The sequence below is a fragment of the Vulpes vulpes genome, chromosome 3 (genome assembly GCF_048418805.1).
Source record: "Vulpes vulpes isolate BD-2025 chromosome 3, VulVul3, whole genome shotgun sequence".
Taxonomy (NCBI): domain Eukaryota; kingdom Metazoa; phylum Chordata; class Mammalia; order Carnivora; family Canidae; genus Vulpes; species Vulpes vulpes.
In genome coordinates, this window is record NC_132782.1 from 100506624 (window position 1) to 100520249 (window position 13626).

General features: G+C 42.3%; 2 protein-coding genes across 11 annotated transcripts in view; one reads left to right on the forward strand and one right to left on the reverse strand.

Moving 5' to 3' along the window:
- Positions 1-8038, forward strand: part of KNOP1 (lysine rich nucleolar protein 1) — a 30320-nt gene extending 22282 nt beyond the window's left edge. For 3 of the 6 annotated variants that reach the window (XR_012000622.1, XR_012000624.1, XR_012000620.1), the window contains one exon: positions 3800-8038. The gene's annotated coding sequence lies outside the window, so the exon portion shown is untranslated. Of the gene's footprint in view, positions 1-1677; positions 1710-3526; positions 3620-3799 lie in introns of all 6 variants that reach the window. The other 3 variants (XR_012000623.1, XR_012000626.1, XR_012000625.1) reach the window with 2 other exon arrangements.
- Positions 8034-13626, reverse strand: part of VPS35L (VPS35 endosomal protein sorting factor like) — a 115800-nt gene continuing 110207 nt past the window's right edge. For all 5 annotated transcript variants that reach the window (XR_003235666.2, XM_026003204.2, XM_072753740.1 and 2 more), the window contains 2 exons: positions 8692-8838; positions 8034-8361 (listed from right to left, as the gene is read on the reverse strand). Coding sequence is in view for 4 of the 5 variants with exons in the window: in XM_026003204.2 (XP_025858989.1) it covers positions 8263-8361; positions 8692-8838 (246 nt within the window). In the remaining variant the exon portion in view is untranslated. The remainder of the gene's footprint in view (positions 8362-8691; positions 8839-13626) is intronic.

Here is a 13626-nt window from a genome sequence, read left to right on the forward strand (position 1 = left end):
GGTATTTTGATAGTGATTGCACTGAACCTGTAGATTGCTTTGGGTAGTGTGGCTATTTTAACAAAATTCTTCCAATCCACAAGCATAGTATATCTTTCCATTTATTTATGTGATCTTCAGTTTCTTTCATCAGTATCTTATAATTTTCAGTGTAGTTCTTTCACCTCCTTGGTTAAATTTATTCTTAGGTATGTATGCATTCCAGTGTAATTAACATACAGTGTTATATTAGTTCAGGTGTATGATACAGTGAATCAACAATTCTTATACATTCCTGAGTGCTCCTCATAATAAGTGTACTCTTAATCCCCTTCACCAATTTTGACACATCGCCCCATCTACCTCCCCTCTGGGAACCATCAGTTCTCCATGGTTAAGAGTCTAGTTTTTTTGTCTCTTTTTTTCTTTGTTCATTTGTTTTGTTAAATTGCACATCTGAGTGAAATCATACGGTATTTATCTTTTCTCGGACTGACTGCACTTAGTGTTATACTCCAGATTCATCCATGTTGCATATGGCAAGATTTTCTTCCTTTTTATGGATGAGTAATATTTGAGTGTGTGTCACATCCTCTTTATCCATTCATCTATCAATAGACCTTTGGGCTGCTTGCATTTTAAGCAATTCACGAAAGATATGTATTTATTGCTATTTTGCTTGTTTTATGAAGTTCTTTTCTGTTCCTTCTCTCTTTTCTCACTGTTTGCTGGCTTTTAGTGATATACTTGGATTCCTTTATTTTTTTGCATATCTAGTATTGATTTTTGATTTGTGGTTACCATTAGGTTTGTATATAACGTGTATACATTACATCAGTCTACATTAAGTTGATGGTCCCTTAAGTTTGAATCCATTATTTATTCCCCCATACACATTTAAAGTTTATAGTGTCATACTTTATATCCTTTTATTTTGTGAATCTCTTGACTGATTTTCATAGATACACTTAATTTTACTACTTTTGTGCTTCCTGCTTTTCTTGCTCCTATTTATTGTCCCTCCTTTCCATTCAGAGAGTCCCCTTTAACATTTTTTATATAGCTAGTGTAGTGGTCATGAATACCTTTAATTTTGTCTGGGAAACCCTCTTATTCTGAACCATAACCTTGCTGTAAAGCGTATCCTCGGCTGCAGGTTTCATCCTTTCAGCACTTTGAATATATCATGCCACTCCTCTCTGGCCTGTAAACATTTCTGTTGAAAAATCATATAATTGCCTTACAGGGTTTCCCTTGTATGTAACTGTTTTCCCTTGTGGCTTTTAAAGTTCTCTTTATTACTACTCTTTGCCATTTTAATTACCATGTGTCTTGGTGTGGACTTCCTTGGGTTGATTTTGTTAGGGGCTCTCTGTGCCTCCTGGATCTGGATTCGTTTCCATCCCCAGATTTGGGGAACTTTTCAGCTATTTCCTAAAATAAACTTTCTGCCCCCCTTTGTATTTCTTCTTCTGGGATTCCTGTAATGCAAATATTGTTAGGCTGATAGTGTTGCTGAATTCCCTAAGTATATTTTCATTTTTTTTCTCGTTCTGTTTGATTGCTTTCTATTATTCTGTCCTCCAAGTCATTCATCTGTTCTTCCTGTATTTATTCCATCTAGTGTATTATGCATTTTATTTATTGAGTTCTTTATCTCTGATTAGTTCTTTTTATGTTTTCTCTCTCTTTGTTAAGGGTCTTCCTGAGGTCCTCCACTCTTTAGTCCAGTGAGTATCTTTATAACTATTACTTAAATTATTAATCAGGCATATATATATTACTTAGCTCCATTATGTTTAGCTCTCTTGCTATGATTTTGTCTTGTTCTTTCATTTGTGACATAAACCTTTATCACTTCATTTTGTCTATGTGTCTCTTTCTATGTGTTAGGAAAGTCAGCTGCCTCTTCTGCTCTTGAAAGTAGTGGCCTTATGAAGAAGTGGTCCTGTAGTGTCCTGCAATGTCCCATTTACCAGAATCTGGTGCTTCTGGGGTTTCTGCTATGTGTGTTGTGAGAGCCCTGTTAACTGTGGCTGAGCTGCTTTTGCCTTCACTTGTCAGCAGTGGTTGTCTGTTGTGGGCAGGGTTTGGTCTCTGTGTTAGAGGGCAAGTCTTGGGCCACCTCTGGCTTGAGGTGAACCAGACCAAGGATTTGTCAGAGATGCAGTAGCACTCAACTACAGGCACTTTTCCTTGCATTGACCCCTGAGAAGATTTGTTGGTGGATAGGGCCTGCAGTCAGACCAGATGTCTGCTCCCAGCCCATTGCTGAGATCATAGACGAGTGTGTGGGGTTATCTTCCCCTCCCCTGGGGCAGGAGTTACTTTGGAGTGGTGCTGGCACCTGTTGGGGCCACTTGCACATTACCAGGCTTGTGACACTGCTTTGGATGGGCTCTGGCCAATGGTGCATTGAAAGAAGCAGTTCCATAGAATGCCGGAGCACATGGTTGAGCAGGGTTTGTGCAGGTCTGCTGTGGAAGAGATCTGCAGCTACCTAAAAGTCCTGCCAAGGCTGCCAGGTTGGAGTGGGTAGATCCACAGAAGTGTGGGGCTGGGTGCACAGTGTCATCAAGCTACCTGGAAAATGGTGTGCACTGCTGGTTCCTACAGGTGTCTGTGTATGTTTGGCTCCGGCAGGGGGGAGGGGGATGGCATTCACCAGCTCCCTTGTTCTTGGAGAAGTCTCCCAAGGATCCCTGCCCCTCCAGCACATGCTGCTGTATTAGTAAACCAATCTCCCTATTGTATATCCCAGGTGTTTCTCAAACTGCTACTTTATGTTTTATCTCGATGGGGCTGTTTCTTGTATGGTCTACTTAAGGATAGAGTCCATTTCCTATTGTCCTCCCAGAGCTGAGCCCTCCTATTTTTAAAGTCCCAAGCATCAGGCTGCACTGATTTTAAGGACTAGTGGAGTTATGATGCTCCCTGCTTTTCAAAGCTAAATGAAAAGTTGATTTATCTTTCCTGTCTGGGCTCCCCATTCTTGGGGTGAGGACCTCCTCCTTTCCCCTGTGGCACCCCTCCCTTCCCTGGACAGTCCTGTAGTCAGTTTAGCTCCCATCCGGGTCTCCCCCCTTTCCTACCTACTTCGGTGTGGCCTCTCTTCTACATTTAGCTGTGGAGAGTCTTCTCTGTCCTGTGTTATTCTTTTTAATGAAGTTATAAACAGGGATTTAAAAAATTTCTCCTCCTGCTAGTTCATTATTAGTGTATGGAAATGAAACAGTTTCTGTTTATTAATTCTGTATCTTGCAACTTTTACTGAGTTCATTTATTATTATAGTGGTGTTGGGTTTTTTTTTTTTTTTTTTTTTTTTTGGTTTTGGTTTTTGGTCTCTAGGGTTTTCTGTGTAGCAGGGTTTGTGTAGGTCTGCTCTGGGAAGGGACCTGCAGCCCACCTAAAACTCCCATTGAGGCTGCAGATCCCCTCCCATAGCAGACCTGCACAAATTGTGTCACCTGCAAATAGTGACAGTTTTACTACCTCTTTACCAATCTGGATGCCTTTTGTTTTCCTTACATGATTGTTACGGCTCAGACCTCTGTACTGTGTTGAATAAACCTGGGGAGAGCAGACATCTTTATCCTGTACCTGATCTTAGAGGAAAAACCTTCAGCTTTTCATGATGGGGTATGTTAGGGGCTTGGGCTTTTATAATGATGAAGTATGTTCTTTCTATACCCACCGTGTTCAGAGTTATTATCATGAATAGGTGTTGAGTTTTGTCAAATTTTCTGCGTCTAATGAGATGATCATCATTTTTAATTCTTCATTTTGTTAATGTAGTGTGTCACATTGATTGATTTGCAGATACTGAACTATCTTTGCATCCCTGGAATAAATCCATTTGATCTTGGTGAGTAATCCTTTCAATGTTTTGTTGAATTTGGCTTGCTAATATTTTGTTGAGTTTTGCATTGGTGTTCATCAGGGATGTTATTGGCCTATAATTAGCTTTTTTCTCCCTGTAGTATCTTTGTCTGGTTTTGGTATCAGAGTAACGCTGGCCTCATAGAAAATTTGGAAGCATTCATTCCCCTTCAATTTTTTGCAGTAATTGAGGAGGATAGGTATTAACTCTTTAAATGTTTGGCTTCACCTGTGAAGCTATCAGGTCCTAGACTTTTGTTTGTTGGGAGTGTTTTGATTACTCATTCACTGTCATTACTAGTAACAGTTCTGTCCAGATTTCCTATTCCTGATTCAGTTTTGGAGATTGTACATTCCTAGTAATTTGTCCATTTCTTCTAGGTTGTCCAGTTTGTTGGCATGTAATTTTTTGTAGTCTCTTATAATTCATATTTCTGTAGTGTCCATTGTAACTTCTCTTCCATGTCTGATTTTGTATACCTGAGGATTCTTTCTCTTGAGTGTGGTTTAAAGGTTTATCAATTTTATCTTTTCAAGAATTCGTTGGTCTTTTGTTATTGGGTTGTTGGGGTTTGGTTTGGGTCTCTATTTCATTTACTTCCACTCTAATCTTCATTATTTCATTCCTTCTAACGTGACAGCAGTTTTCTCCTGCCTTTAAAGTTTCATGAACTTTGGGCTTGTTTGTTCTTTTTCTAGTTCCTTTAGTTCTAAGGCTAGATTGTGTTAGATTTTTCTTGTTTCTTAAGGTAGGTCTGTATCACCAAAAATTTCCGTCTTAGAACTGCTTTTTCTGTGTCCCAAAGATTTTGGAATGTTGTGTTCCTGTTATTTGTCACAAGGTATGTTTTTATCCTTTTTGGTTTCTTCACTGATCCATTGGTTTAGTACCGTGTTGTTCAGCATCAATGTGTTTGTGGTTTTTCTGATTTTTAATTTTGATTGCTTGTTCTTGTGGCCTGAAGTGTCTCTTACAGGCATCATATGGATGGGTCGTTTTTTTTTTTTTTTTTAATCATTCTTTCAGTTACTCTCTTTTGATTGGAGCATTTAGTACATTTAAAGTAATTATTGAGAAGTAAATACATTTGCCCATGAACAAGGTGGTGGTTAGGGATACCGACTGACCTCCACGCAGTTGAAAACCCACATAGAACTTTTGAGTCCCCCAAAACTTAAGTATTAAAACTTACTGTTGACCAGAAGCCTTGCTCGGTACCATAAACAGTTGATTAACACATATTTTGTAGAATAGATTATTACATACTGTATTAAAGTAAGTTAAAAATAGTAAAATCATAAGGAATAGGGAACTGCATGGCTCAGTAGTTGAGCATCTGCCTTCGGCTCAGGTCATGATCCTGGAGTCCCAGGATCTAGTCCCAAATCGGGCTCCCTGCACGGAGCTTGCTTTTCCCTCTGCCTGTGTCTCTGCCTGTCTCTCATGAATAAATAAATATTTTTTAAAAATCATATGGAATAGAAAACATTTACAGTATTGTACTTCTTGAAAATAATCCATGTGGAGTTCAAATCTATGCTGTTCAAGGGTCAACTGTACTTCCATTTTAATTGTTTTCTGGTTGTCTTTATTCTTTTCTGTTCTCTCTTGTTTGATGACTTTCAGGCTTGGATTCTTTCATATTTTTTGTGTATCTTAGGTTTTTGGTGTTTGGTTACCATGCAAGGTTCATATATAACAATGTATATAGCATTTATTTTAATGGTCACTTAAGTTTGAACATATTCTAAACGCATTACATTTTTACTGCTCTCCTCTTCCACATTTTATGTATTTGGTGTCGTACTTTACATCTTTTTGTGTATCTCTTAACTTATTATTGTAGATATAATTGATGATACTACTTTTGTCTTTTAACATTCATACTATTATAAATGATTGATCTACCTTTACTGTATGTTTATTCTTACCAATGAAATTTTTTTCTTTCATCATTTTCATCTAGTTATGTCCTTTTACACTTAAAGTCCCTTTAACATTTCCTGTAAGGATGGTTTAGTGGTGATGAACTCTTTTGTTTGGGAAACTATTTCTCCTGCAATTCTGAATGATAATCTTGGCAGGTATTCTTGGCTATAGGTTTTTTCTTTTCAGCACCTTGAATAGATCAGACCATTCCTTTCTGGCCTGCATAGTTTTTGCTGAAAAATCAGTTGATAGCCTTGTGGGAGTTTCCTTTGTATATTATTGCTTTTCTCCTGCCTTTAAAGTTTCATTAATTTTTGACATTGTAACTACAGTTGACCCCTAAACAGTACAGGGGTTAGGGGCACTAATCCCCCTGTGCAGTTAGAAATCCACATATAACTTCTGATTCCCCCCAAATTTAACTAATAATAGCTTACTGGTGACCAGAAGCCTTAAATAGCTGATTGACACATATTTTGTTATATGTATCACATACTGTATTCTCACAATAAAGCTAGAGAAAATATAGTTCTGTACTGTATAGAAAAAACACATGTAAGTGGATCTGTGTTGTTCCAGAGCCAAATATATTATGTCTTGCTGTGGACCTCTTTGGATTCATTTTGTTTGAGGCTCTCTGTGCTTCCTGGTGCTAGGTATTTCCTTCTCTAGGTTATAGTGATCTGTTATTCAAGTAATTTTCTGCCTCTTTTTCTCTTTTCTGGGATGCTTGTAGTACAAATGTTAATATGCTTGATGATGTCCCGGAAGTTTCTTATTCTATTATTATTTTTCTTATTTTTTATTTTTTTGCTGTACCTTGATTTCTAATACCCTGTGTTCCAGATTGCTGATTCATTTTTCTGCACCCTCTGATTTGATGTTGATTCGCTAGAAGGTGACTTTTTCATTTATTATATTCAGCTCTCATTGGTCCTTTTTTTATATTTTCTAGCTCTTTGTTAAAGTCCTCACTGAATTCAAGTCCACCTGGTGGTGGACTTATGATAGGTGGTTACTTTGAACTCTTATCAGGTAGATTGCTTATCTCTGGTTCTTTTTTGAGGTTTTGTTTTGGTTGTTTGGAACATACTCCATGTTTATATGTATTAGATCAGCTACATCTAGTCTTGAAGGTAGTGGCCTAATGTGGAAGGTATCCTGTGGGGCCAGTACTACAGTCTGCCCCGGCCACCAGAAGCAGGTGCTCCAGACATGTCCCCTGTGTGGCTTGTTTGGGCACTGATGGGTGGGGTTAGCCCCTGGCAAGACTGGCAGTGAGGCTTGGCCACAGCTGCTATGAGCACTGGTGGGCAGGAGTTGTGCCTTTTGGGAAGGTGGGTCCTAAGGGAAATGCCTGGGCAGTGCCAATGATGCTAGCAGGGTAGATAGAAAGTGCTAGAACTGGTACCCGCCAGTGTTGGACCAGGTAGGCTAAAAGTGGGCAGGAAAGTTGGACCTGTGAACTCTTTCCTTCCCAGAGAAAATTCCTACACATTGTTGCCCCTAGCACATGCCCGAAAATTAGTAAATATCCTTCATGTATACATAACCCAGGCTCTTTTCAAACTGCTGCCTCGGTGCTGGATCTCAGAGTGATGAAGAGTAAAGCCTCAGTTTTCTATAGCCTTCTGGCTCTCCCAGAGGTAAGCCCCACAGATTTCCACAACTAGACAGTATGGGCACTCATCTTCCTGGTGCATACCCCACCCAGTGACAGGCTTGACCACACTCTGCCCTTCTCACTGCAGCTTTTTGTGTCTAATTGTGTAAGAGCTGTTCTGCTAAGTCTCTGGGTCATTTTCTCAGTGAGTTGCATGTTGTGTAGTTGCATCACTGGTGTGTCCGTGGGAGGAGGTTAATTCAGGGCCTTCTTACTCTGCCATCTTCCCAGGAGTTCCTGTGGGTGCCCTGAGGTCACCTGCTCATGGTGCTTGTGCATAACATGGTACAGTAGCTGTGCACCTTCTGCTGTGTGGTCCTGCAGTGCCCACATGTGCCTGAGCCATGGCACCCACATCTTCTGTGTTGGTGAGAGCTAGGTATATACCAGTATATTCTAAGTCCTGTCAAGAGCTGCTTTTGATAGAAAAGTTAATTGAACCATCTACTTTTTATAAATCTGTGGTGGTTTAGGCAACATTCCAGACTTGAGGCCCTCAAATTAGGGAACAGTGGCTCTTTAAAAGTAAACACCTTTTCAAGGTTCTTTTCCTAATTAAAAAAATAAAAAGCACACACATGTGACAGATGTTATTGGATTTTTTGTTTCTCAATAAAGGCCAGTCTGAAGGCCACTTGTGCACAGACACTGCTACTCTTAGGAACAAGATTGGATTTTAACGCTCTGACAATTCCTCCTCCACTGTCGCAAAAATTTGGGTAGAGGCCAAAGCTTAAACCAATTTGTGTATGTAAAAATAAAACAAAAAAAGCAAGGCAGGTCTTTCTGGACTTGGCTTCAAAGCACCAGTCAGGTCCTTGTTTGCAGAGGAAGCCTGAGGGCCAACTCAGTCAGATGACCCATATCTGGTTGTTTGCTTCGCTTCTTGATGTATTCCAGAGTTTTCACCTAGGAGGAAAAAGAACTATCAGAATCCTTTCTGGTTCACCAAGGTACCAACCAATCAACCATATTGTGAGCTTATGCTTTCTTACAGCTGAAGTCTTTTGAAGGAGAAAGGAGGAGGAAAAAACCAACCAAGTCTTTAAGTAAAACTTCATAGATTACAATTTGCTTATAAACTCAGATTTTGGTGTGATCACGAATCACTGATACTTTTATATATGTATCTTATTCAGAAGAAAAAGAAGAGGAGACTGGATTTGTTCAGGCCAGTTGTACTCTGGCCACTGGGTTTATGTGGCTTACCAGGACCCCCATGCTTCCAGCATGCCTTACCATGGTCCTGGTATCTGCACAGCCATGCCTCTGTGCCAGGTGCCATAGGTTGACAGAGAGCTGGTTGAGTCTGTTGTTGCGCAGGTCCCCGTGGGCCAAGATGCTATTAAAGAAGGAAAGGCCCAGTGAGCTCTGGCGCTTGAGAGCCTGAAAAAGAAGAGAGAGATTACTATCTGGCAGTGGGGCTCATGTGGGGCTGCGCCCAGTGTTGATGCTGGCTCTACCAGGGACCTTCTGGAGGGTAAGCTGCTTAACCTCCCAAGTCCTGCCTTCAGCTGTAGGAGAGTAAGGAAATGCCCTCATAGGGTGAGGACTGAATGAGATGAGGCATATAAAATCCTTCTTTCTGGGCAGCCCAGGTGGCTCAGCGGTTTAGCGCCTGCCTTCGGCCCAGGGCGTGATCCTGGGGACCTGGAATCGAGTCCCACGTTGGGCTCCCCGCATGGAGCCTGTTTCTCCCTCTGCCTGTGTCTCTGCCTCTCTCTGTCTCTCATGAATAAATAAATAAAATCTTAAAAAAAAAAAAAAAAACCGTTCTGTGCCCTCCCACATGGGTATTACTGAAATGGAAGAAGTGATACTTTCATGAGATTCCACACATGGCAAGGTAAAGGAACAAAGTGACAGGGCTTCTTCCAAGTATAGATGAAAACTGAAAGGCTACAAGAAAATGTCTTTCTGGTATGTCCTCAAGCCACCCAAAGTTAGTCCAGCAACCAAAGGGCAGGAATAAAGACCAAATGACAGCTCCCCATAGACAACACTCCCCAGTGCTTGGGGGCCAGGCCCAGGTTTCATAAGAACTTAATACCAAGTCTCACCTCTGATTAGAGGTACCTAAAACAAGGAATGTCTAACCACAAGGTCTGGGTAGACCAAACCTGAATATTAAATACCAGGCCTAGGAGAAAGGATACAAGTTCCGAAAGATAAACAGAGGCATGCGGGAAGGCCAAGTGAACCAGGGGGCCTAACCAGGGAGCCAGGTTCTGTCACAAGTCCATGGGGACCCCGGAGAGCTAACGACCTGGGCCCTTGCTAGAAGCCCATGGCTCACAATGCAAGAACATCAGTGAGTCCAGCAAAGCATCTGCTTTCCTCCCTGGCAGCTAATGAGAAAGAGGCCTTTAAAGTGGGCCAGGCTCACAGCTCATCTTATTTAATCTACATGGCAAATCTTTGTGGGAAGCACATTTCTAGCCAGCTTAGGCACATGGTAGGCACATCTGTAGCACTGTCTCCCAGGATCCCAACCCCTGGTTAGTCAAGCACTATGCTGGGTGCTGGGGTGAAGGGATTTTGCAGATGTAATTAAAGTTGTGGACCTTGGAGAATACTGGATTATCTGGGTGGGCCCAGTCTAATCTCTTGAGCCCTAAAAGGCAGAGAAATTTCTGAGAGACCAGGAACAGAAGAGGATACAGAAGTGGGCCAAAAGCCAAGAAATGGCAGGCAACTTCTAGACACTAAGAACAACCTGCAGCCAACAGGCAGCAAGGAAACAGTACCTCAGTCCTACTGGATGAAACTCAAGTCCACCAATACCCTAAAGAAGCCAGCCAGTCAACACTTTGGTTTTGACCTTCTGAAGCCTTGTGAGTGCCAACTCACCAAACCGAAATAATAAATTAATATCTTGAGTTTGCAGCAGCTTTTTTTAAGGCTGCAAGAGGAATCCAATCCGCTCCTATTTTGCAGAAGCAGTCAGAGCTCAGAAAGCTTTGGGGAACTTGCTCACGGACCACTGCTACTAAGTACAAAGCAGGGATTTGAGCTCCAGTCTTCCGACCCCAGAGCCTGTGCCCTCCCCCACTCTAGCTGATAAAATATTCCCATAGACCCAGTGTTAGCATCACATTAGGAGTCCAAATTCTGAAGAGGCTAAGAGTTCCTTTTCTCAACTATTCAAGATGGACAAAACCAACCTACCAACAATCTGTCCATCCATTCCACAAATATTCACAGGAGCCAGACTCTGCTAACTGCTGAACCAACTTAATCCCTCCTGCTGTCCTCTGCCAAGTGAGAATTTAAAACTTCTTGGTGGAGGAAAAAAAACCAAACTGCCAGGGAACAGCTCAGAGCACAGCTGAGTGAAGGTGGCTGAGTGGCACTGAAGAGACCTCCACTGGACGCCCAGTTGAGCCTGCCTGTCACAGAAGCAGCAGAGCTGACTGAACATTACCAGCCGGTCAAGGACTGGGGTCATGCTGTGCAGCGCCCAAGCCTCCAAGCACTGGGGGGAAAGCGGCCCCCCCTGTCTGGCACAGACTCATTAAGTGGCTGGCGAATGCCTGCTTGGGGTCCTTTATCTAATCAGACAATACGGTGGTTCTACCCCAACCAGGAACCCGGGCAGAGATGACCATTCAGTGGGTCCCAGCCCAACCTGCTGCTGCCTTTTAAGCTGGCCCTTGTCTGACAGCTGGGACAACAGAAGGGTGCGTTTTCTGCTTCTATCTACAGGACAAAGCTAAAATAAATTCTATTTCAAATACAACTAAGAGTCTCCCCCTGAGAGAAGTCCTTTAACTACATTTCATTGAAGTGGGAGAGACAGTTTGAAAGAGAAGCGAGACAATATCTGAACTAGCTATTTCTCCCTTCTGTATCTTCTCAGTAAGCATTTTACCCTAAAAAGCTCAATCCACATGTTTCAGATGCAAGGCCCATTAAAAGTGAAATCATTAGAGAGACAGATCTGAGGGGTGAGAAGTCATGCCAGCCAACATGCGAAGACCCAAAAAACCCACAAACACATAAGAACCAAATCAGAGCCTTAAGCCCCTCCTCTTCCCCAGAGGTTTTAAATAGAAAAGAACTTCTTTTCATTCTTTTCCTATGAGAACTCTCATTTCCAGGAAGCTCCACGGGTCTGGCATGATTCCCAGCCTCACCACACCCAAACAAACAACTTCCTAAAGCTCATGAGTAAACTGGCTAGCGCCTTCATGTAGATTTAGAGGAAAGTTTTGGAAGCAGGGCTGCTAGCAGCACCAAGAGATGACCCACTCAGGACTGGCATCCACACTGGGGTTTTTCAATAGCCTGAAGCTTTGCTCTCCACCTGGTAGAGCAATCTGATCCCTTCTTCCCAGGTACCAGACCCAATGATTCTGTCTGCAGGACCCCCGCCATGACGTGCCTGCCTATGCTGACTTTCACGTTGCATTGTTAAAATGAAGGATGGTATGTTCCATTTTAGCTCGGTCCACCCTTATTTTTCTAATAAGTGTGTGTATATAGAAGGACATTTTCACCAAATGTTCCTGGTATTTATGTGAGCTGAAATGTTCTTTGGAAGAATTCCAACTTTGCTATTTTTTCAGAATCCTATTTCAGAGTCCTTATTGGAATCAATGCCCCCTCCCCCAAGAGAAAAAGATACATTAAATACAATTACAGCAGTGTCCCCCCATAGCTGCAAAAATATGTTCCAAGACTCCCAGAAAATGCCTGAAACCATAGACAGAACTGAACCTTTTATGTACTGTTTTTTCCTATATATAACATACCTCTGATAGTTTATAAGTTAGGCGCAGTAAGAAATTAACAAAATAGAATTGTATACCATAATAAAAGTTCTGTTAATGTGGTCTCTTAAAAGACTACTGTACTGGGGCACCTGAGTGGCTCAGTGGATGAGCATCTGCCTTTGACTCAGGTCGTGATCCCAGGGTCCTGGGATTGTGTCCCAGATCAGAGTCCCCACAGGGAGCCTGCTTCTCCCTCTGCCTATGTCTCTGCCTCTTTCTGTGTGTCTCAAGAGTATATAAACACAATTTAAAAAAAATAAAACTACTGTACTCTTCTTATGATGATGATGTGATAAAATGCCTATGTGACATGAGGTAAATGAAGAAGGCACAGTGGCCTAGCATCAGGCTCTTGACCCTATCAGACATCAGGGGGTGGTAGTTGGCCCCAGGTAACAAACTCTGCATGGTGGCAGGGTGGAGGGTAACAACTACCAGAATACTTCTCAGCTTTATTTTTATCGAGAGCTTGAGGGTTGTTCTAGGCTATGGTCATTTATGCTGTAAGCAACCACCTCTGATTAAACCCAGACTGTTGCATCAGGGTAAAGAAATGTATGTTCAAGCCATGTAGCAAATTTTTTTTGGGTATAACCTGGTAAACACACAGTACTGCTCTATGAGGTCCCTGGGCTAGAAATAGAGCCAGAACCCATGGTTTTAAAGATCAGGAAAAGGCTGGGGCACGGTGGGTGGCTCATTCAGTTAACCATCTGCCTTCGGCTCAGGTCATGATCCCAAGGTCCTAGGATCAAGCTCTGCATCAAGCTCCCCACTCAGTGGGGAGTCTGTTTCTCCCTCTGCCTGTGTCTCTGCCTGCCTCTCTCTCTCTGTCTCTCATGAATAAATAAAATCTTTAAAAAATAAAAATCAGGAAAAGGCGCCTAAAAAGAATGTTTCACGGCAGAGAAGCAGAAAGGGACCTGATTACATAGCAAGAGCGCAGTGAAGGTAAAGGACTCCATTTCTCCTGTAGGGTAGAAAGAGCTCTCCCCTGAAAACCACCAGTAGGCAGAGACAAAAGCTGGGCGTTCAGTCCTGAGTCTGCATGTGTTTGAAAAAGGCCTTCCAGTTGGGGGAGAATTGCCTCTTCTGATACTTACTGGTTTGATAAACCAGTTTCCCTAAAGAAATTGGGGTTCTAATTCTGCCCTGAACCCTGACAGCCAGCCACCCAGAGTTCTGCAGCCCTGCATCCAGAAGGGTCCCCAGATTGGTGAGACACACCAACACATGCTCCCTCCCTAGAGAGGGTGCTGTGATGCATGTGGGACCTACTGCTAACCCTAAGGCTGGCCCTGAACTTGGCAGGGGCCACTGGAGGATGGAGTCCAGAAAAAAATACCACCCTCTCCAGCACCTGCTTGGAATACCCTGGGGATAATGGGACCCAGAACAC